Below are 25,988 nucleotides of genomic sequence, written 5' to 3' on the forward strand. Positions count from 1 at the left end.
ATTGAATGTTAATACATTTGCTGTGTCTGATTAAAGGGAAAACTTTAGATAAGTTTAAATTCTTAATATGTCTACTATATACACTATATATAAAAACTTACATTTATCAGAGGAAGTACAGTGGTTAGAGACCCACAAAGGGGACCGCAAGATGACTTTTAGTTAATTTCCTCAACTTTATTTAATTCAAGAACCAGGATTCCCACAGTCTTGGAAAGCCCGAATGTATGTGAAAATTTTCTAAGTGTAGTAGGCCTACTAGTAGGCAATTTATAGCAATTTATACCCAATACAATATTTAAGGCTTGACAAAAAAATATACTAGAATTTTTTTTTTTCTAGTATGTTTTTCTGTCTAATTTGGTATAAATTGCTATTTATCAGTAAAAAAATAAGTACAACAAACTAACAAATATAATCACGAATGCCTAGAAAAATGGTGTAAATTCATTTTTTTAAAAACTGAAGAACTTTCAGTCATTGAAACTTCTAGAATAATGGAATTTGATTGAATAATTTACATTGATTTATTTAATTATTTAAATATATTGCCACCTAGTTTTAGTTTCTTTTGGGGGAAAAACGATCATAAGTATCTTGGGGGCCTTTGAATATTGTCTTTGACAGTGGGGGACTTTGGAGTTAAAAAGGTTGAGAACTGTTGGTGTAATAAACTGGGCTGGAAAGTGTCCTTTTTAATATACAGGAGAGTTTGATTTTTTTGAAAGGTGGGGTTGGTTACAGAATAGCATTTTTTCTTCCCTCTTCAGTAGATCCTGCCTATTGCATTTCAAGAATGCAGTGAAAGTTCCTTTATAGCAAAAAGCTAGACAGTCCACTCTTCACTGACACCTACTGGAACTTCATTGGGTGCTTCACATGGCTGTGTCCAACACTATAAAAAAATGCTGGGTTGTTTCAACACAATTTTGGGTCAAATATGGACAAACCCAGCCGTTGGGTTACATTTTTAAATTACATTTTTAACCCAATGTTTGGGTTTGTCCATATTTGACCCAAAATTGGGTTGAAACAACGCAGCATTTTTTAGAGTGTAGTAAGGCTGCATATCTCGTCTGCCCCGTCATCAAGGGACGCAGGACGTCTCAATTTGAAGGATCCTTGGAAGGCAGCCTTCATTTTGCATCCTTCATTTAGCTCATTTTGAAGGATACATCAAGTACATCCTTTCGCGTCCTTCAATCACCCACAATCCTTTACGGAAAACAAATCAGCACTGAGCTTATTTGAGTTCATTATGAAGCGCAAGACAAAAATAATGTTTTCGGAGATGAAGGCATACATGTTATCTTTTGTTTTGATGTAAATTAATCACTTAAAGGGATAGTTCACCCAAGATGGAAGCCCCATTGACTTCCATTTGGAAAACAAAAATACTGCAGATGTCAATGAGGCCCAACTGTTTAGTTACTGACAGTCTTCAAAACATCTTCTTTTGCTTTCAGCAGAAGAAAGAAATTCATACTTTGGAACAACGAATGATGACAGTATTTGACATGACAAAATTTTACATTTTTGGTTGATTTTTTTAAACCAAATGTATTTTAATAAAAAATAAATTCAAATAAAGTCTGAATCCTCTTACAATTTTGTAAAACATTTTTTTTTTAATAGAGATCATCTATAGCAAATTTGCTATTAAACATTTTATATTAAATATTTTTTTAATCCTAATATTCTAATAATTATTATAATAGGCTACACAGGATACATATTATAAAGAAGTATAGAATATAGAAATTCAAATTATTGGGTAAAATAGTTTTGGTTAAAACATAAGCTGGCCTACTGGTGAGTAAATTTAATTATTATTATTTTTTTTCATTTTTTTTCAAGTAAATTATATTTTAATAATTTGTTTTGTCTCTAGTACAGTAAACCCTAATGATTTCACACCGGAAACAATATTTATTTTACATAAAAATAAAAAGTTCTGGTTAGAGTAAAAAGAAAATATGCCTATGTGAAGCCCGGATGTTAACTATGCGAGTGTGACCAAATGCGGAAGCTTACATCAGCGGGAATGTTCTTTCCTAGGGAAGATTCTTTACTCGAACATCACGTGTTGCTCAATACAACGCATTTCATTGGCTGATTCTGAGGCGGGAGTTTCAGATTGCTGAGGATACTCCTTCTATGCATTTCAAACGAGCTATAGTTTTTACTAACTTGGACAACCCATAGAGTGACAACCTATACACATTTAAAAAAATTGCCTATTTTGTCGCATCGGACTGTATTTAAAACTCTTACGCAAACCTGGGTCTCTGAAACGGGGTGTTTGTGAGATCTAAAGAACTGGCAATTGGATTACCGTCGTTAGCCGCCTTATTAGAAAACAACTACTGTCAACGCGTCTCGTGCCTGTTCGCTCGCGAACTTTAAGTTAATCCGAGCTCGCGCTTGTCTCTTTCAACGGTCAACCTTGGGAATATCATGAGCCCTTAGTTTTGCATTAAACCCGGAAACTTTGTAGAAATAGTTTTTATATCGTCACCTAGATATGGATAACTACCGCCATCCACGATTTGAAGGTTTGAATCAAGGAAGGGAGAATAAAATACACCGAAAGAAAGGATTTGGAGTCGTAGTGTCATCTCAGGGCAATTCAAGTGGGGATGACGGAGAGAAGAAGCCTAAATTCGTAAGTTACGTTTTTTTTTATCATTAAACATGTTTTCTGTCCTCATATCTGGTTATTATTCTAATGGCTAACTCATCACAATATGTCCCCACCCACCCTGTTCATAACGTTACACTGCTGCTGAATTGAATCACTGGTTCTTGAGTAACGTTAACTTAGTGGGACAAAACAGCCTACAAAATATTTAGTCAAGGAATTAACTTATTTTAAATGAATCTGTTTGCGTTCAGAGGCATTACTCTGAATTTTTGTGCAATCTCATGCTTTAATTTTCTCACAATGATGTTGCCTGTCACTATAACGTTAGCTGTATTGGCCAACACTGTAAGGTAAAAAAAAAAAAAGTCTTGACAAATATTGACAAATTTTACATTGAATGAATGAGCTCAATATTCCAATATAATAAGTTTGATGTGCACTAAATTAACTTAGTCAAGTTAGCCTGTATCTGTTCTGTCAGTGCTCTTTGTGCAAATTTGACTGCATGATGACTGTGTTCTTAGATGGATTTAAGCAACAGCAACACTTTTTTGTTGTATTTTAACAGACAGCAGAGAGACATGGATAAAAACACACCCACACACATTGAACCTCTTGTTCAATGCCATTATCTTAGTTGTTGACTGCCAGTGCTAAATCAAAGGATAAAATTAGCTCAGGGATAAGACAGAATAATCCAGTCTTGGTTTAGTGCTACTGGTGTAGGAACTGTATTTTTTTCTAAAAGCCCACTCAACATGATGAGTGAGACACCATGCCACTGTTAAATATGCTTTGACTTCTGTAAATATCACCATGTTGTGTAGCCTAGGTGTTATTCAGTCTTTGTTTAGGTCAGGGGTTTTCAAACTTTTTAATGCCAAGAACAAGGACCTCCAAATACATTCTTAAAAATCAAGGCAGCTAGGCCTATATATCCTTCAAAAGTTTGGGGTCGTTAAGATTTTTGTTGAAAAAAATCACCTTATGCTCATCTAGGCTACATTTTATTTGATCAAAAACAGTAAACCGTAATATTGTGAAATATTACAATTCATAATGACTTTTCTATTTGAATACATTTTAATGTATAATTTATTCCTGTGTTGTCAAAGCTGAATTGTAAGCATAATTCAGTGTCACATGATCTTTCAGAAATCATTCTAATATGCTAATTTGGTACTTTAAGAAACACGTCTTTTTGTTATCAATATTGAAAATGGTTGTACTGCTTAGTATTTTTAATGAGCAGAATGATCAAAAGAACAGCATTTATTTGAAATGACTTTACATTTCTTTACTCTCAATTTTAAACAATTTAATGTGTCCATGTTAAAATAAAATTATAATTGTCTTTAGAAAAATCGTACCTCAAACTTTGGTATACTTTTTGTATAAAGACAACATATTTTTTAAATGAAAAGTTGTCAGTTCTAAATTGTTGTATTCTTTGTTGGAATATGTTGTAGATTGTCAGTTGTTATGGCTAAATGCAGTAATTCTTGTTTGCACATTCTTGCAGTCACATTTTTCTTGGCTGTTCAACAGAGAAGAGGTCTTCTCTGTTGAAGAATGTACAAAACACGGTATTTTAGTTGCTTTCCACATAAACTGCTCATCTGTTTGAAAATAGGGGCTTTGTTTTATTCTAAGCGCATGTGTGGTATTTGTCTAAAGGGCTTTTCACACTTGAAATAGTTAACCCTGGGTCATTCTAAACCCTGGGTAAACTGAATCCTGGGTTATCTTGCTTCACTTTTCACACTGCTCATAATTTACCTGGGGTTAACAATTAATCCTGGGTATTCATAAGCTGAAGTTTCACATTGTACATTCTCATAATTTACCTGGGGTTAACAATTAATCCTGGGTATTCATAAGCTGAAGTTTCACATTGTACATTCCTAAACCCTGGGTTAATGTTCTTATTTGCATATTTGCGGGGTCAGTGTCATTGATTGGATTGGATGAACGCAGCACGCGACCTGTTTACAAAAAAAAAACTATAGCATTGCACATCCTCGTATGGCCGACTGTACTGTCGAGTTTATACTGAATGGATTCTTCAGACTATAAAGGTAAGAATGATACGGTCTCTTCTTCACTTAAATTGTTGCGTTTTCTGTCAGCATTTTATATTTTTCCTCTCAAACGCTGAATTTACTGTTTACAATGTGCAGTGTTTCCGTGACTGTACAATGTGTACGCGATTGTTTGTCCGTTGCTAAGCGTCTAGTTTTAACATTCTAACACCACATCGTTTCTCACTGTACAAGTTTGGCACCGCAATGCGGGGTTAACACTTCTAAAGTGGTGATAACCCTCCGGAGCAGGGTTTCATAACCCGGGGTAAAAAGTGGTGCTAACCCCACTTCTAAATTACAAGTGTAAAATGTTCCTTTCACAGGGGTTAAAGTGATGTTAAGAACGACGATAACCCGGGGTTAAGCGCGGTGTGAAAAGCCCTTAACGGTCCTGAGATGTTTCCATCAACACACCCTTGCTGAGTCGGAGAGTGCAAGGCATAAGTGCACTTTCATCAGAATGAGGTCTATTGTCAGAATCTGTGGAATGCTATGACTGTTCGAGTCCATTCTGTAGCTTTTCCCCCATTGGTTTTTTTTTTTACAGCTGAACTTGTAATGAACAGTTCAGACTGCAGGTGGTCCACAGGCTGACTTTTAACTCCAGCAGTGGATTGTCTTGAAACTCAATTGGCCTTTGACTGGTCACAGGCTGTGCTCGATCTGCTCTTGTCATCTCCCCATGTCTCCTGTGTTCCCGGAAGAGACTGTGTTGTCCTTCTCCTGTGGTTTCTGACCCTTTTAATGTAATTAGTGGGATTTAGTCTGCTGAAAGTTTTAGTGACTGTTGTCTGTGAAGAATGGAAGTTTGACTACAGCATATACTTCACAAACCTTTATTATCATGCATAGCTTGGACTTCGTCAAACTAATTTTTTTACTTTTGTAAGAAGTTCATAATTACTTCCTCTTCCCTGTGAGAGCATCTTTTTGAGTAGGCCTACTGTTCAAAAATTTCACAAATAGTGTGGAGTGGACACTTAATTCAATATTAGGGGGTTGGCCAAAGTTTATGTAACATCATGAGTTGGGTTTATTGTAATTTTTACCCTGCGTAACACTGAATGAAACATGTATATCTATCCAGAGACCATTATTTATGGCTGGTTTTGTAATGGAAAGGGATAATGTATTGTCAATAGTATTATTGTTTATCAATCTGATAACAACTAACTTGAATGAGATTTAAGACTTAATTACTGTCTTTTTACTTGTTTAAAAGAAATGCGTCCACAGGGTGCATTTTAAGTTCAAAATCACATTCCTTTATCGTCTCAACAGTTATTTGGCAGCTATTAGCCTATGTGTTTGGAAAAGAGCTGTCCTTATTATTATTTTTTACATTTTATATTTTTCTTTTGGAAAAAATACTGTGTAAAGTCAAGTATCTGTATTAACCAGTAGGTGTCACAATAACACCACAAAAAAGGGCATTGAGGCAGGTATCATTTCCAAGAACATTTGAACATGTTTTCATAACCAGTTTATTTTTGTGCCAGCGTTTAAGATAAGCTGCATGTACCCGATAAAGAAAACTGAGGTGAGAGGAAGAAAGGAAGTGGAGGTTATACTTTTAAATCCAGCTTTTTTCTGTACACTTCCCAGCTTCTCCTGTTTCAGTATTTTTTTTTTTAACCTAATTTTTTGTAACATTACATTTTAAATTTAAGTAGTCAGATTAATGGCTTAGAATCTCTCGCTCTTCTTTTCTCAAGACTGACAAATGGTTAACTTTTCCCATGCCATCATGGCAGAATGTATAGAGGAAGGAAGACTATGGAGGTGATAAACATCAGTTTGCCTTGGCAGACCCCTAGATGTTATAAATATAAAGGTCAATAGGCCAACTTAGGAAGAGGCTAGTTAACTTTGCTGGCTAAGTAGAATAGAGACCTGTATCTTCAGTAATGTTCTTATTTGTCTCTTTTGTGTAAAACTTGAACTACATCATAAAGTGCATCACAATCTTCAGAGTTGCTTTGTAATGTTCCTTGAACCAAAATCAATTGTTTTCTTGAAAGCTCAGCTGTCCTAGAGAGTGACAAATGAGTCATTGTATGGTAATTGTGCCATGTGTATGTACACAGCAAGCTCAATCTCATGTTACTGAAATTTTTTTTTTTTTAATGCAGCTTATGCAAGTTGCTTTAGTTGAGTCATAGACCTCTCAATTCAGCAGAGTAGGTGCAGTTGCCAGAGCAGGTGTTCAAATGTGTTGGGTGACATTCTGGGCATTGTCCTGGGCTAAACGTTCAGCTCCTCCATCTGTCTCCAGTAAGGGAGGGAGACCGAGCAAGGGACCATGTGAGTGGGAGAGAGAAATATTTCGGCACAGCCTTAATAATGCATCAACAAGGGAACATATCATGGTGAGGGTCAACCAAATGGCTCTCATTACCCGCAATTATGATGCCAGATTGATTTCTCTGTTGTGGACTTTCAAGAATGCATTTCTTGGGAGGACAAAAAAAAAGGATATTTAAGTGTGGAAAGATGGAATATATGCCCAAATAAATTCAGCTTTTATAGTTGCCGTTATACATCCAGAGCCAAAGCAACTAGATGGATTTTACAGGGAGCTTTCATTCTCATGCTGTTCTGACAGACCACCGACTTCTCTCTTCCTCACTTCATTTGGATTGGAGGAGTTTGAGCAGCTTAACGTGAAATGTTCCCACAGTGATGGGTAGACAGTACCGCTGTGGTACTGCAAGACTTGTTGATTGAGATTTACTGGTATTCCTGTCTGAATGTCACAGGATGACTTCGACATCCACTCATACAGTAAGTGTCTCTAAAATTAGTAACGTAGGGAAAGGAACAAGGATAAAAGTCAGAGAGTATGAGGTTGTATGGCGAGGGGTCGAAATGGAGGCTGTTCTGACTTCATTGAAAGGCCAAATGGCAGCATTGGACTTACTGAATAGAATGATGTGGAAGAAGCAATTACAGAAGCTGCCAGTGATGCACTTCTTTTATCACAACATGTTCTGCTGCCTTAATGGTGCAGTTAACTTTTGACTGACCTAAATGGAAAAAGGATCTGACTTTTCAAATGCAGGAAACAACAATGCCAGGGAAAGTAGCTGCAACTATCAAGGCCAGAGTAATTATATCCAATTTTCTTCATCCTTTTTTACCCTTTTTGTTGTCTTTGATTTAAATTTTGGGTGGGTATTTGTAATTCGTAATGAAAGGTAATTTTCTTATTCAGCCTCTGTCACTCAGGTCTCAAATATACTACACCCGGAGCTAAGTAAGTGGCGATGGCTTGTTCCCCTTGGTAGCTGTACTTATTACCTGGTGCGATAAAAAGCTCACTGGAAACTAAGCTGTTGTCAAGGCCAGCAGGACGTTGTCTCTTCCAACTGCCTGAAATGTGGGATGTATGATTTTTCTTGCATTCTCTACAAAAGCCTTTGTGATAAGTGTTTTAGTAGTTTGTTCTAATACACAGTGTGACTTTAAAAGGTACAGCATGAGTCAAACATGATCTTTGACCATATTTTTTGAGGCATTTTGATTTTTTTACAAGGAGATTGATTTTGATAGTAATCCTACGCTGTAAAAAATGTACCTGCAAATTTTTCAGTAAAATACTGGCAGCTGCACTGAAATAAATAATTTGACTAAGCTACATCATCATGACAGGTTGAAGGATTCTGATTGGTTAAGGCACAGATAAACTTAGAAAATGCACACATATGGGCGGTTAGCCAGAAAAATATCTCAATTGATTACCAGGAGGTCAGTCAACTCCCAGTTTAGGGACAAAGTGACCCACTGAGATCACTGAGTTTTTAGGCTCCAGTTGTCGTCAGATGATCATCTCACCTCCCCTGCGTGCCAGTTGTTCACGTCAGGTCCTGGACAAAAGAGTATCAGAAACACACACACACATCAAGCTTCTTCAATGTTGGATTTGGGCAAGCTCTAGCTCTGACCAGGAAACTTTACCAAAACATACTAATAACAAGGTCCAGACAATATTTGGCATTATTCTCAAGTGATTGAAGATGAAAAGTAAAGTAAATTGAAAAAGAATTGTTACGTAGATGTTTCATTTGCCGCTTGATATTTCTCAGTTGCAACAGAAATGGCACCTCTTATCAGTTGGGCAACGTAATGGTGGCACCAGTCCTATAATAATGGAAACATTTGTCACTGTATTATTTACAGTGAAATTATGGAAACCAACTTTTTTTGTTAGCACAATCTCTGGGTAGTGGTGGGTACAGATGTGTGAAATAAGAAAAAAAGTCACAGAAAAATAAATCTTGTAACAGTAGAAGCCATCTAAATCAGTGACCGTGACCTAAAGTCAAAAAGTTATTTCAGCAAACATTGAAAAAAAACTTCTTTGAAGCCATATCAGTAATGAATGTTGGTGATGTGGACTTTACACACTTCGCACCATGCTTGTTTTGCTGTGTAGACTAAAAGGCAATGTTTTTAAATGAATATTAGGAAAATAGGAAAGGTTATTGAATTTACATCAGTGTGAAAATAAGTACCCTTATTTGAAAGAATACAACTGATCACAATAAGCAAGAAGCAGACTATTGATGATAGTACAGTTTAAATGTTTTCTTACCCTGTAGGAAAGTAAGTCCATTAATATTGGAAGGCAAAAATGGCCCCTGTAGATCTAGACAGTGATATTCTGTAGGGGTGACAGTGCTCAGTGTCTGAGAACACTCTAAGCCACTGCAGTAGGAGTGTCTGTATTGAACAGAGAGAGAGAGAGCATAGACTCCAGCAGCTACCGCATGAGCGTTCATGACTGGCATGATGAAAACCACTTTCTCTGACACACACACACACACACACAGTGAAAGATTGTTTTTTTTTTGTATCCATGGCAACAGTGTGCCATAGAAGCAGAACCAGAGTGGTGCAGTTGAACCTGAACCTGCTGAGATATTTGTGGTGATGGTAATGGTGGGACGCTCCTGATGTTCTTTAGTGATGCCTTCAATTTGGGCTAGTCGACAGGGCTCCTGTTATGCATGCACTGCATGCCGAAATGACTGTTGCATGCGACTGTGAGATTATCACCCTGATGTCTCTAATGCTGTTTGAGAACGTGGTCTGAAGAAAGTGTGATGTGGTTTGGGGATGGTGTCTTTCTCCCTCGTTCCTAACCTCTTGGCCCTGTCTGTCACTCCCCTGATGCGCTGATTGCTATGCAGCTCTGAACTTGCCTTTGGCTCTTTATCCCGACCCCAGCTGTATCCGTGGAGACCAGCTGTCAGCCCAGTCAATTCCCCTCCTCTTCCTGACAGCCCGCATCGCCCTTCGGACGCAAACCTGGAGATTGGAGGAAGGCCAGAGATCTGCACCCAGACTGAGGCAGAGATGGATACAAATGAAGACAGATGGATAAGCAGACATGCACATGCAGAAGGATGTGTCCTAGCGGAGGTGATATGTTACCCAAACAGAACAGACGTAAACTCGCTTTGGCTCAGTCACCTTATTTCTGCTGAATTTAATATTTCTATTGCGCCTGACAGAGTAAAGTTTATACATTTTGTAGGATCTTAAGAAGAGACAACTTCAATCTTCTTGAATTTCAGAAGTCAACCACTGCTGTGTAGCTACAGTAGTAGATCAAGTCAAGTCACCTTTATTTAGGCTATACAATACATTGTTTCAAAGCAGCTTTACAGAGATAACAGGAAAATAATGCAACCCAGTTTGTTTCCAGAAGAAAATGGTATCACAGTCCAGCTTAAGTAAGTTCAGTGATGTTTAATTTTTGTTGTATAAAGTTTAGTTAATTTATATAGCCGCTCTGGAGAAAACCGTGATGTCATCATCCAGCTCCAGTTCAGTTCTCATATAATGGTGTCAATCCAGGCAGATCAATAATATTGTTGAATATTAAATTAAATGTCCACAACTAAGCAGGCCAAAAGGCAAAAAAAAAAGCCGACAGTGGCAAGGAACCAAAACTCAATCAGGTGACACAATGGAGAAACCAGGCTCAGTCGGGGGGCCAGTTCTCCTCTGGCCAACGAACGAATGAACAGTGTATGATTATGATTCAGGCAGCATTATAGGTCAGAAGTCAGATTGGATTGGAACATTCAGAATATTATCCAGTTCCATCTGGTCGGAGTCATCACGCCGGTACGGAGACGGGCTTGTTGAGGATTAGTGCCGATGGCTGTCGTGCCGATGAGACCTTTACGGGAGAGTCTAGTTGACACAATCTCTGCTGTCACTTCAGGGATGCATTGTAGTCGTGTCCAGGTGCAGGTCCACCATCTGATCTGGATACGGCCCGGGTCCGGCTGATTACAGTAAACCTCGGAATAAACAGAAATACTAACATTAGCGTAGATGCCATTATTCTTATGATGCATTTTATTCTTTATAGATCTATTTTAACTTACTTTTATGATAACTGATACTCTCTTGTTATTGAGCATACTTTTTCTGCTTATTTCTGCAAGGAAAAATCATATTTGGACTTTAACCAGAGTGATGCAATTCGCCTTTGGCTAAGCCACGCCCTAGAATGTATATTGACCAATCACAGCGCAGCCAAGAACGAGCTCCCACAGAGGGTCCGACACTTTTTCACGGCGCTCCATTGACTTCAACGCAGGCGGCTCATATTTTTGGTCTCGGCAGGCTATTACGTCGTCGTTTTATAAAAAATATGGTTAAACGTTGTGCCTGGGGCATTTGTAACACAGATACGCGTTTCCCAGAGAGGTTGGAGGGGGGTGTCCGTTTTTTCCCCTTCCCAAAACAGAAGTTACTGACAAAATAATAAAATACTGACAAGTGTCGTCTTTGGATTAACGTTAACGTTAAACTGTGTGGACGTCCTCACAGTCAGCGAAACCCCTCAAGGATCAACAAGCACACTTTTGTGCTCTAAGATACATTTAGCTTTTAACCTTACTGTGAAGTTATAGTTAGACAGTTTTATGCTGGTTTAGATTTATGATTTCGGTTCTCTGCCCTAATTGTTGATACGTAGCTAGCACACGCTGCTAATAAATACAACTTTATACTCGCGTAGTCCGTTTGCTTAGTAAATAATAACGATTATAGAAGTGAATAGAGACCTACCCAGCTTTGCATGAACAGTGTTTCTCCTGATATTGTGAGTCACAGCCTCCGTCTCGATTAGGATATGCTGTGTTCATTTTTTGACTGTGACCGTTATGCTTTTGCCTGTATTTGGATGCCTTGTTGTTGCTCGCGTTTCACCGTATGTCTTGAATAAAGCCTTCAAACGCACACTGCAGACACTTTTGCCTACTTCTATCGGACACTTTATTTGCTGCTTTATAAAAGTTTGATAAAATTTCAGCAGGAAGAGCCGTCACAGCATAAGCCATGTTGATACCAAACCAGAGCGCAGATGAAGTTGTCGGAGGTAGCAACAGTAACTAAGGGGGGCGGGGCTTAGCCAAAGGTGAATTGGCTTTGAAGTTTTTCAGAAGCTGAATAAAATCACATGGAAACACACTGGGTGCCACACGTTGGGATGTTCTTCAAATAGGGGAAATTATGACTGCTTGAAATGTCCATGAGAAATTAAACTTCAGAATATCTGTTGAATTACTGTTTTCCCCCTTTGTCCTGCTAGACAACATAGCTCTTGTCATAATGTCTCTCAGCAAACCACATCCCTTTCATCCTTATATTACAGCACATCAGCACTCTTAAATATCTGCTTCAGTCTATCACGTGCACTTGCGACATGTATTCCTGTCACTCCACTCCTGCAATGTGTCGAGACCAGGGTAGTTATCTGACAGATGTCAATGGCAAATGTGCACTGAAGCCCGATTGCCACATTGCCTCTTTGGTCTTGACGTCCAAGGTTAAGACAATCACCGGCAGGTGGGTGTGATTGAGCCTAATGGACTGCAATTGACATGATTAGCGTCTCTCACCTCTGCTGAGGTGCTACTGGATTGATTTTAATAGCCTCTCCTGGCAAAGTGTCGATGACGAAATCTGTTTGGCATTCATGCATGTTCCGTTAAAGCTTCTTCAGCTTGACCTTCATGCTGATAGACCCTCTGCCACATATTCACTTATTACTCCTTCCCTGTTTTTTTTTACATCCAAAAATGTTTTATGTGATGTTCACGTGACCGGCCATGACCTGGCGACCGGCCGGTCAGTCTGACATGCCGATTTTATGCCAGTCAAATGCACTCGGCCGCCGCATTAATATCGCGCAACATCAGCATCACACGATCACATTGAACGCACATGTAGGAAACCTCGTGAATTACGACTGTTTACACCGCAAGCGTGAGCAGCACATATTTTTTCCGCCGTGCATGTTAATCAATGAGTGCATTCACATGAGCAACAAGAACTGGAGTAGGCTATGTCAGAAAAGAAAATGAAACTGAAGACTCAAAAATATTTATAGAAAATTTGTCAATTTAAACTTCAGTTTGGGTAAAATGTATATGGTGTTTTTATTTTAAAAATTATATATTTTTGTGTGTGCTGTAAAGTGAAAAAAAATCTGCATCGGCCTAGAAAATTGTAATCGGTGCATCTCTGAATTTTGTTTAAAAATATAGCCTATATATTTTTATATTTAATGTGCATACTCTTCTATTTACTCTGCCATTTTTGTGCTGGTGTACAACTTGTGTTTTCAGAGCCGTTAACAATCAAATGAATACCGCACATTTATGCCATACCATGTTTACAATTTACTGTTGATGATTTATGACAATATTGTAAATATGGTTGTTAGAGGGTATATTTAATCTTCCTCATCTTTTTGAATGAGCAGCTAGCAGTAGTGTAGTATTGACATTTCAAAATAAGAGTCCCTGTGTATTTTGTTTATAATTAAAAGTCCTACAATTTTATGCGCTCCTACACATCTTCAAGTGCTGTTTTTTCAGATCTCACCTATGTCAGTTATCCACTCCAATCTACTATGTTTGTTATTCCCCTCATCTCATTGAGTCTAGCTGAAAGGAGAGGGGGGTTTCCTAGCAACTGTTACTGGGTGAAACCCATAACCTTGATCTGTTTTTGGGTAAACTTTTTGTTCTTTTTCACAATGACCTTCCTACTCCATTACTGTGCTATCTAGAAACAAAAATGTTGATTTGAAGAAAATCAAGGCAATTGTTCTTCTGATCATTTTGGATCTTATTTTACATAAATGCTTAATGAGTGTGCACACAATTGTGACTTTCTTTGGATGTTTTGTAGATGAGGGCATGTCGCAGGATAAAAACACAGCTATCATTGACATTGACAGAGATGACCTTTCATCCAAGGCTGATATGATGGATGGCCGATTGCAGTGACCTAATAAACTGTTATTTATAATTCAAGCAGGTGAAATGGCTAATGTTGTTAATTATGGCAATAATTCTTTTTAATTAGACCGGTGCAGTGAGGGAGTAGAAAACACTAGAAAATTGAGTAGAGGGGGTGCAGCACAGCACGTCCATTAATGATATTTTGTTACATTTTCAAAATGATTGATTTATTTATGACTTGAATAAGGATGTTTCTGAGTCCAGCTTGTTTTTAGTCAGAAGGCCTGGCGGTACCGTTTTGTGCAACCTGATTTGTATGAATGGGTCTTCTCTGCTATGAAGGTGATTCAGAGCAGTCTGCCTCGAATGACAATCCAGTCTTCTCAAGGCTCTCTTGCTTTCTCTGCCAATTGTTGCTCTAGCCTTGAAATAGCAACAGAGGACTTTTCAATAACTTTGATGCTCATACAAATGATGCCATTCATTCCAAGGGGGGCGTGATTACTAATGCATAAAGAATATTAGTCATGTCAAACTTTGGGTGCACAAGCTAGGCTATATCCCTTTTTTCTTTTATAATAATTCTCTAGAAACATTACCCGCACACTGTTTCTCTGCTCTGTGATATCTCTATCTGATATCTGTGATATTTCCCCATATGAGAACACACGCAGGGCATGTAAGCACTTAGTACTGCTTTGTATGAATAAACTCCCATTTAACCTAGTTGCCATTGTAACCAAGTTTTTGCAAAGTTTCTATCTGTTTGACTGAGAGTTTTGTTAGGGGGATGTTTGTGTTTGCATTTGGCTCGAAAACCCAGTCCCCTGCCAGTTCTTGAATTGGTGACATCTATCATGCTGGTTGGCTTCATGTAATGTGCAATGTCTGTGGCCAACACATCTTGGTGTTTTATTTATCGGTGGGACTAGGATGGAATGGTTAGATTATAAGCATTTCAATGAGAATTTATCAATCTGTGTGCTTTTCTCCCTTATTGATTGTACTTATTACAAGAAGCAGCAAATAATAACAATAATCATTGCATTGTTTACACTAAACGATCAGTTCACATTTAATGTGATAAACATTATTGCTTGATCCTTTAGAATTCATTCTAATATGCCGATTTGGTGCTCATTGATAACATTTTTTTATTATCAATGTTAAAAACAGTTATACTACTGCTTAATATATTTGTGAAAACAATGATACATTTTCTTTGAGGATTCTTTGATATAGTTTAAAAAAACAGGATTTATTTGAAATAGATTTATAAATGTCAATGATTAATTACTATATATTATTCATTGTCAATAAATATCTTTTTTTGAATTACATTCCAAATTTTTTGTTGGTTTCATTTCTAGTGAAATGTCTGCCAAATGAAAATGCTTTATATAGGCTTCAAATGATTCAGTGGACATTGATTTGAAGCACTTCTGCTTTACTGTGGTTGTTTTAATGAGTCCTGTCATTTGTGTGAGCTTGAGTGTTAAAGAAACCTCAGTGATAATTTTGCTCTGCCATTGTACCCAAAGTGTTGTGGTCACTGTCAAAATGCACTAGAACATCCAGACACACAACTGCACATGCAAGACACCTTGAGATTTTGTTCTTCATATTTTGTCCGTTTTGTAAATTCTATTCAATGTGAAGTTCTGGAAAGGAAAACATAACTTTTTGGGGAGAAACTTCTGATGGTGACCTGACTTTTCCAATTTAGTAAAAGTTAGAAGCAGCACTGGTGTTGTCTTCAATAAAAACAGACTTCTGACTTTAACATTACTGTCAAACCTGCAAAGTGGCAAGCAACAGTTTTATTTATTCGCCAAAAATATTTTTATATGCATTAAGTGCATAGTTGTTTTGCACCCTGGTTATAGGTCTTTTAACCTTTTCATATTGTCTTCCATATGATTTGCTGCAACTGCATTTATATACTTCACAAGTATATACAGATTGACCTCAATAACTCATAATCATCTTTCTTCTGGTCTTCATCTTGACTGTAGGCGGTTAGCCCACCATCCGTTGGCTGAGGTGAAGCAGACCTCTGGCTGGCCAGGCGGTGGATGGGTGTGTTGATCTCATTAGTACACCTGAACTCAATCCTTGCAGTTCGCCTCAGCTCTAATGAGGATCTCCCACTGCTTGCCCTTCTTGACACACAGACTGTTTTTGTTTGGGTTTGTCTGGTCCCCACTCTCCAGTCAGAATAGTTTAACCTTTCATAGAGCTGTTTTTCCAACCAATGTACAGTATAACATTTCTATGTTTGCTTTGTGATTATACTTTTTCTTTTCTCTCCAGCAAAGGGTTTTAGCCGATCAGGTTGTAACTCTTCTTGTGAACGATTAGCAGGAAGTTTGCTCCACTATTTGCTGAGATAAGTCAACTCGAATGAAGACAGATGTTTGTCTGCACAGAATGAATTGAGCGTGTATGTGCTTAGAGAACATGATAATTATCTTGCCGCTTATTCGTTAGTATTAGTCTGTATAGGGGCAAAGTTACATTTGAATACGAATATGCAGATGGTGGTTTGGCTGAAGGCTCTGAGAACGTCGGTGAGTTGAATAACGAAGCTGCAGCAGTCTAGACACGCCCCGGTGGCTGTGAGAGTCTTCTTCCATTGTGTGAAGTTATTTAATTTCTGAAACATGACTCTTATGTTCTTAAGTGCTTCACAGAGGGACCATTGAACCTGCTGTTTCCTTTCAGCCATTAATGGAGGTAGATTTTGTTTTCACCCAGAAGAAGTGCTTTACCACACTTTCCTGTGAAAACTGATGTTTTGTGATTTATATTATATGAAGGAGTTGGAGTTGTGGTTTAGGCTCAGGGTAGGTTCCATAATCGCTGGGCCCTGGCATCTCCAGGGTTATTTTTGCGGCGTAAATGACTGGTCATATTCGAGCATACGGCAGCACTCGCATTGAAGAAAGTGTAGTGTAGAAGAAAGAGTGACGTTTAAAAAAAAAAAAAAAAATTTTTATCATCATCGTAGTTTTAATGTACTGGGAAGCCAGAATGTGTATCCATCAACAGAAACATGCAAACAGTGTCTGTTTTATACCTATAATCGCACACTTACTGCGCTTAAACAGTCAAATACACACAAAATTGTCAAAATGCCCGTCTTGGCGAGTATTCAGTTAAACCCAGTTAGTTTTGGAATATAAACAGTATATCAGTATATTGGATAAGCTCTTAAAGTGACAGCAGTCTAATATTCCTGCTTCTGTCTGTCATGTTAAAGAACAAAAGACAAAAATCACTCTGCTCTTGACTGAATAGGCTATCTTTTGCAACTTTAATTTAATTTAAAGCATTAGTCTGTATTTAATTTTTACAGTGAAGCCTATCCAGTGTTATTTTACATTTAATTACATACGTTTTCGTAGTCTTTCTTCCTTTATTATAGGCTACACTGTTAAACCCACCTGAAAAACTTAAAGCTGTGTTTTTAGATCTCTCTTTATTCTATTGCATTTATTTCTTATTTTATTACTGACTTTTTACTTGTTTTTTATGAAAATAATATTTTGCATTGAAGTTGATTTTTATATATGCTGCCAATTATAGTTCTTAGAAAGAAAATCAGTATTGGCATGGCAGATCATACTTACAAAAAAATAAAATCGGAATTTGCCAAGAGAATTGCAGTCGGTGCATCTCTAATATTTATAAACGTTAGTTTAAACTTTATGGACTTTTTTACAGACAGTCATGCTATTTCATTGCTTTATAAACAATTTAATGCAGTGCTATAATATTTTGCTTATTGCGCCCTCATGTGGCTTCAGGAGATAGACAAACTTTTTTTTTTAATTTCTTTTAAATTAGAATATAATTAGAATATTAGTAATATTTAAGTAAAAATTTAAATTTAGTTTCTGAATTGATCTCGGAGTAAGGCAGGGGTGCTTTCCCTGATAGCAGTTCCTGAAATCAGTTGAATTGAAGCTAAACCTGTTGGCTGAGCTGCCATATGCTGGTCCCCAGCAGAGATCGGGAGTTTGAGGTTCGGTATAAACTGCAATTACCTCCCTGCTTCCAAGGTGTAACTTCTCTATGGCAACAAAAAGTTAAGAGGGAATAAAGGCACCATATTCAGGCCCTGGGATTTAGCTAAATTTTTACCTAAATTGAAAAATATTTATCTTGCAAATGAATTAGTTGTGAAATTTGGTTGTTTTTAGCAACTGTGAATAATTTCAAGAGCTTTTAAAAATGTTAGTTGCCTTGCTATACAGACTACAGGGGAGGGAGGACCACCTGATATTTAGATAATTATAAAGCAAATATAATTACAGCCAAGTAGCACAAGATGTATTTGCTGTCTCTGCTAAATTGAGTATGACAACGGCTTCTTTTTAATTGCATGTTTGTGATGTGTTTTAAATATTTTCTTTTTCTTTTTTTGATTTAGAAAACAAACACTGTCTGAGTGACTGACAAGTAGAAGGAAGGTTCTACAATTAGGCTAATGAATATTTGTTTCCTTTTGATGTTCATGAATTTTATTTCATCTAATTACTTTTCACATTTCTTTAGTGTGTTTGTATTTGAATCTACTTTTATATCTACAGGTACATTTATAATTTTGTGCAATAGGCACATTAGGGGTGTAATTGATGTAAATTTTTTTTACTTAAAGTGCTGAATTTTAAATGAATGTTGGCTTACTGAGTGCACTGTGAAGTTGAAGGCACTTCTAATGCTTAAATATTTGGTATAGTAAGGTTCTAAATATGTAGGTGAGTTTTTATTTGATAAATGTAGAAAAGCAATAAGAAACTTGCGTATTGCCTCCAAATTGACATGTTTTATTCATTATTTGAGTTTTTTTTTTTTTGGCATAAAGGTTCTCTCAAAAGTCTTTCAGAAGGTCACTTGTCTTGTTCCTGGTATTTCATGCTAAGTTCAGTAATTGAGAGGTTTCTGTGATTGAGAGGTTTTGTGTTTTTGGAGGTCTGTGTTTCTTTAATGAAGGTCATTTCCCATGCACAGACTTTCTGATTGATCACCAGCACAGCATGTTTACACCAAAGTATGTGAATTTGTTTTGACTCCATTAATGAAGTAAGACTGATGGCTGTGATGCTTGGCCAAGCCACCAATAACTCTGTGTGTGTGTTTGACTATTGTGTGTACCACTAGCTGAATTAATAGTGCATGTGAATGTTTAGAGGGAGGTTGTGAAAATGTAGATTTGGAGTTTGACAGATTATAATGCCTGCCATCTGGGATTGAGTCGAACTGTTTGCTTGAGCTGTGCTGGGTTACTGCTAAATAACCCAATTCTCTCCTCTAATGGAGGACTGGCAAGAACCTAGACTAAGAATACAGGCAAAATGTGCCGTTGTTTGTTTGCTTTGTTTCTCCTTATGAGATTTGGCAAACCATTCCTCTAAAGAATTTCCAAAATTAAATACCGCAACAGCATTAGCAAACATGCTTTTCCTGAGCACCACGAAAGCCGTTTTTCCTCAGCGCACGGGCGCGATCCAAAGCAACAGATGGGTCTAATTTTGTCCTTAATCCAACATGCAGACATTCCAACTGCATATTAGCACGTTCATATGTCACCAAGGAACATTTTCTCATTTACAATCGCCTATGAAACTTTTGTCTTCTAAACCGATGGCAGCATGCAATGGTGAGCTTGTAACCGTAGAAAGCAGTAACTAAATTGCATCAATTCTCTGTCTTGAATTTTACATGTCATCTTTTTGCCACTCTTACTCTGAATTGGTCTTTAATGTGCATGAAGCACTGTGCTCAGGTCCCTTTGTAATTGTCAAGGGATGGCGGTGTAGAATTAAATTGGAAGGCTTCTACTCTCTCGTCTTGATAATTGCATTTCCAATTATTTCTTCATACATGATGTAGGCTATATGCAGGCAATTCTTCACTTGGACTAATCAACAGATTTGATCTGAGAAAGATTTTACAGTTGAGAAATTCAGAACACACGCACGCACACGCACACACACACACACACACGCACACGCACACACACACACGCACACGCACACGCACACACACACACACACACACACACACACACACACACACACACGTCTGTTCTCATAGACGTTACAGGGAACTACACTGCGACCAAAATGGTCGCATATGCGACCTTTTGAAATGCCATTGCGACCCTAATTTTTAATGGGTCGCAAATGTATCACTGATTATTTTTGTACCTACCTTATGTTTTAGGCAATAAATGCTATGATTTACTATGAGCATTTATTAAAACAGAAATGTGTATTTTAAGAACACGTTTTATAACGTGCTCTGAGCATTCAACACAAAGTTGGCTTCAGTCTCGCGACTTATAAAGTAATTGGGTTGATGAGCGCGTTTATGTACACGTTTCCCGCTGTTCGCGCATAACTATTCTGTATTGGTTCTTTATTTGTTTTAAACAGCAGACGTAATATTAATCCGTCTCTGGTCATGATTTGGAGACAATGAGCATTGAACCGTTTTGCCGTGCTGCTTATATTTATCACGCAGTAAAAATGCCCTTCCCCGCGGCCAAAACCAGTCGTCTGTGGATGAGAATCCAAAACAATTAGTGGGACGCTGTCCTGCTTCACTTCACAGGCGCCGAGTGAAATGAGAATTTTAGAATGACGGGACATTCATTTTTATGACACTTTATTCAACAGGAAGAACAGCTCGTTCCGCGCGTCATACGTCATTGTACATGCGCAGTCCTTTCAGTTTCGGTTTTCAATCCGATCAAGTGTTTACATGTTCTCTCGATCGCATTACAAAAGGAATAAGCAAACCCTTTCAATCCGATCGAAATTGCATTCGGATCGAGCTCAATCCGATCGATTAAGGTGTTTACATGAAGATCTTTTTAGTCCGATTATAAGTGTCCATGTAAATTGAAGCTTCACAATGACAGTATGAAGCACGCGAAATGTATAGACCGGTACATATCCCGTGACGCAGCAGCACTCCGCACTGCATTTCGGCGTCAAGCAAACAGAGCAAGTGAGGAATCTGAATTGATAGTTAAGTTCAATGTAACGTTAGCTTATAATATAGCCTTATTTGTGGCTTATTATATTTCACTTAATTGTGAAGTGGACATGCATTGTTTTGTTTTTTTTGTATCTCTAATACCGAATAGTCAATACTGAAAATCTATTATTATATTATTTTATGGATTATATTTATTTTATTTTATTTTAAGAGTTCAGGAGTCTGCCCATCCGTGCCAACCATAGCATGTTGAAATCCAAAAGAAATTAATTTTGCACATTATTGTGTACTGTATTTTCTATTGCAGTAAATCTATCCCAACCAATGTTAAAGAAAACAAGGCGGCATGTGGTTTAAAAGATGGAAAGTAAAATAAAAAGCACATCTGTATGCAATACAGTTCCATTATTGTTCATTATTACCCAGAGCGGCTTACTATAAATAATTTTTGCGACCAAATCATGTTTTGCGCCAGTAACTGAAAAAGTTAGTAGCGCAAGTGCCACCAGTGGAAAAGGTTAGTGTAGTTCCCTGCGTTATGGTATGAAAATGTAAATTCTTGAAGCTCATTTGCGGGCTCAATTGGTTGATGCATTTTATGCTTTGTCTTGTGGATTTCATGTTAATGAAAGACTGAAGTATTAATTGATTGTTGGTGGGTTTTTGTAGTGAGAGTTTGGATCCTAAGCTTTATTTGTCAATATTTTCACCACTTACACATCAGCTTAATTAAATTATCTGGAAAGTTTGGCATACGGGCTTAAGAGATTCCATAAGCGGCACATTTTTGGCAAGATCGCTTTAAACTTTGGAAGTCTTACAAAAGATGCTAGCCATTTAATCTAATATTAACTAATATCTTGGCAACTATGTGGTGACACACTAGACCAGTTTATTTTTTTGGTGTTACTTTTTTCTTCTTCTTCTTTTGTCTGCTCACATTTGGTTTGTGAGCCTTACAACTGTTTTGAATGGATCTGGACTCTGGAGGCTGTTACCTGGTTAATGCATGATTTTTATTTTTTTGCATACGTGCACTTTCGCGTTTCTCTCATAAGTCTTTGACGAGATCAATAAATAACCTATTACTGGATTACTCATGTTCTCACCACGTTTCAGGTTTTTGGGTGTATTTCAAGTCAAAGTGCTTTTAAATGAGTTGTTTAATGTGTCTTGCTACATTTGAGAGTTTTTGTAGAATGCCTTCTTAAACAGAACTATATTTCACAGTAATTTTATGTGAATGTATTTTGAATTCTTAGATATTTTTTTGAAATTATTTTTTTAACTTGAAGTCACCTGTCATGTGGACTGCAATTTCATCTTCAGTGCCACTGTAAAATTATTCTAATCACCCCCACCTCTCTCTCTCACTCTCTCTCACTGTTTATAGCATTTAAACATCAGAACACTTACAGATGATGTGGTAAGAGTCCTTTATTCAGGTTTCTCGCCTTCACTCTGTCAAATATCCACTCTTGCATTCTCTGTCTTGTTCATTAACAACAAGCTTAAATTTAGAAATTTGATTCCTCCTCTCTGATATGATTAACCCTATATCACAGACTATTAAAGGACCCATGCTTAACACAGAGTTGGTCTCATACTAACCACAGCATTTCATTCACAGTCAGCTCAGGTAAAAAAAAAAACAAAAAAACCTTTTACTAATCTATCTGGCACTACTAAAAAAAATATACTGTGAATTTATCCCCATTTTTGATTTTCTAAAGCATTCCTTGAGACAATTGCTTTCTTGTGCGTCTAACACTTGAGAACGCCCTTTTATCAAGCATGTTTCATACTTTATACTTCCCTAATGAGGCTGCATGTATCTGTAAAACTTATACAACTTGTTGTGAAGCTGTTCAACTCATGGTAAGTGTCTGTCTGCCTATCAACAGGGAATACATTACAATAATTGATTTTCTATAAATTCATGGTAATTTTATTAGACCTAACAAAAACAAAATCCAGAATTTACTCAGGAAACTTGACAATCAGGATGTAAGAATTTATCATAATAAATAACCAGAAGAAACCTTGTTTTCAACATAAAATTAGGGCTGGGTGATTAAAACGTTAATAATTATTGCGATATAATTGTCCTTGATAAAACGATAACTATAGTTCGATAAATGGTCGATACAATGTTTTAGCGCTACTCATTTGAACCGTGCCGCCACGGACCATTTATCCACTCGGCAGCTCAGCATGAGCTTAGTATAGCACATGCGCTTACTTGCTAAACATCTCGGTTAGGCTACGCGACCCCTAAACAGTGCTGTGGAATCCAGTGTCCAGAGAAGCACTTGAATTCAGCAAAGAACACAAATTGTCTAGATTTAAACTAGTTTAAAGCCATATGGATGGAACAGCACTGACAAACAGGAGAAACACGGTGCGAAACAATAGTTAATAAGGTTTTTCCATCTACAAATCACTAGGGCTGGGTATCGATTCAGATGTTCCGATTCGATTTCGATTCGCACGCTCTGAATTCGATTCAATTTCGATTCTAAATTCGATTTCGATTCCTGATTTGACTCAATGAATATAGATTTAATACAAATCCTATATTTATTTATTTTTAAACGGTGAACAGAAGTTTACGAGTGGTTAATTAATAAAAAGAAATAGAGCCACAAACCTGTATATTAAACTGTTTTTTTTTTTTTTTAGGTACTCTTGGGTACATTAAAACCAAACTTCAAATGCATACAATGATGAATAGACAGGAATTTGATGCAAGATGAAAAATTGATGCTGAAAATTAGACAAGTCAGAACAGTCGCATACCTTGATCAAACCGGATCAGGTTATTTTATGTTTAAGATAAAACTAACATAAAATCTCACAGCATTATCTGTAACATGGAGGCTGCAAGCCTATGAACACTGTAGGAAAACTAATACTGGCTTTTGGGTGATAGGTATAAATAAAGATATAAAGATTTTTTGCCTTTGAGAATCGATTTTGAATCGACCACATTTTAAAAATCGATTAATCGAAAAATTTATTTTTTTGCCCAGCCCTACAAATCACCATTTACCATGAATACAATCATATCGAATTGTTTTATATTATTTGACGTGATATAAGGGATCGTTAGATTTAATCTGCGAGATTTACTACAATGCTTTTTTCCCCCTTAAGTTAGTTGGTCAGAACAAAAGTGGATGTTAGTTACTTGTTCAGATGACATTTTCCGGTGAAAATTCTTGATGGTCACACTTCCAAAAAGTAGAATCTGTGATTCCGAATGGACTGGCGTGGTGACTGACAGCCGCACATTCTCCTCAAAACAATTGGATTCGTCCACGCTGTGCCGTGCCGAGGCACAACCCACGTCAAGTTGATAATTCCGTGAATAACTGCAATTGCAGATTTCAAACAGAGATGGCGACAGAGGAAAAACTACAGACTGAAGCTTTAAGTGACTGAAAATGTATAAAGAATTCAAAAACATCAAGTGTTTGTCGTGTTCTGACAATAAAGTGTAGCTTATAGGGCTGGACAATATGGCCAAAATTTATATCACAATATATTTCTTAATTTCGGTCGATACGATATAATTCCAATAACGATATGAACAATATAAAAGCCTCAGAAAAAATCGTAATATTTTTTTGACATGCCCACACTGCACAAATATACGGTTTCCTGCTGTTTGCGGATAACCATTTTCCTACATTGGTTCTTTATTTATTTTAAACAGCAACTTCATATTTATCCATTTCTGGTCATAATTTGGAGACTATGACCATATGAACCGTTGTGCCACGCTGCTTATGTGGTCTGGTGTTAACATTTTAAAATTTGCTTTTGTATCAAGAGAGTCCTGAGGATAGACCAAAGCGCGTGATTTAGATCGAAAAGACTAAGTAAACCTTGAAAAGTGGAAAAAGTAACCTGTCAGAAAATCTTTTAGCGAATTCAAAATCAAGCTAATTACTTATTGTTTAATTTAATTCATTATTTTTGAATTATTATATTCGCAATGATTGCTGGAATTGTTTTTGTATGATTTTCTCAATTTCTGTTGTAAGTATGATCAATCAAAGATTGCAGTGAGCTGAATTCTGAAGCATGTTAGAATTTCATGTACTGGAATGAATTTCATCAAACATTTGTTGTATCAAGCCTGTGCAGCTGGACCCGTTTCCTCTAGCAGCAGCAGAAGGTAATGAAATATTTTGGATGGAGGACTTTAGGTCATGGAGTGGAGCAGTCAGTTAATTTAAACTCACCTAGACCATCTTATCGATGGCACTCAGTGGCCATTTTTCACCCTCATGGTGAATAGCACCAACTTTGGCATTTAGCACTGCAATCACCTCCATCCTTCCTTCTATCTCATATCTTCCTTCTCGCCTCCCTTCTGCCATGCTTACTCACTAATCATCTCTTCACCAGGTTTCCTCTTTCCTCAATACATTTCAATCTTCTCTTCTTTAATTCTTCGCCTCTTGGGCCATTTAATCCCCCCCCACACACACACACACACACACACACACACACACACACACACACACACACACACACACACACACACACACACACACACACACACACACACACACACACACACACACACACACACACACACACACACACACACACACACACACACACACACACACACACACACACACACACACACACACACAGAGTTTAGTTTCTTTTGCATTATTGATTGTCATCAAAATGTGTTTTTGTTTGTGTTGGTTTGGTATCGATTGTCGGTCTCTCGTTGCCAGAGGGAAGGTAGACCCAGGAACAGGGTAATCAGGATTATGATGAGGTAGACACCGCTGGGACACTCCTTTTCTCTCTCTCTATCACGCACCCTAAAGTCAGGTGCAATCTGAAATGAACACATGACTAGATTGATTCATGAATGAAATGAATAAAAAAAAGAGACAAAAGTAATGACAAATGGAGAATAAATTAAATGAGCAGATGCAATCTTGGTAG

General features: G+C 37.3%; 1 protein-coding gene across 3 annotated transcripts in view; it reads left to right on the top strand.

Moving 5' to 3' along the window:
* Positions 1-2,027: 2,027 nt before the first annotated feature.
* The window catches only part of diaph3 (diaphanous-related formin 3), a 284,319-nt gene continuing 260,358 nt past the window's right edge, over positions 2,028-25,988 (top strand). For all 3 annotated transcript variants that reach the window (XM_079598020.1, XM_079598019.1, XM_079598018.1), the window contains exon 1: positions 2,028-2,665. In XM_079598020.1, the coding sequence (XP_079454146.1) occupies positions 2,525-2,665 (141 nt within the window). In that variant the 5' untranslated portion in view covers positions 2,028-2,524. The remainder of the gene's footprint in view (positions 2,666-25,988) is intronic.

Source organism: Phoxinus phoxinus (assembly GCF_949152265.1).
Source record: "Phoxinus phoxinus genome assembly, chromosome: 22".
NCBI lineage: Eukaryota > Metazoa > Chordata > Actinopteri > Cypriniformes > Leuciscidae > Phoxinus > Phoxinus phoxinus.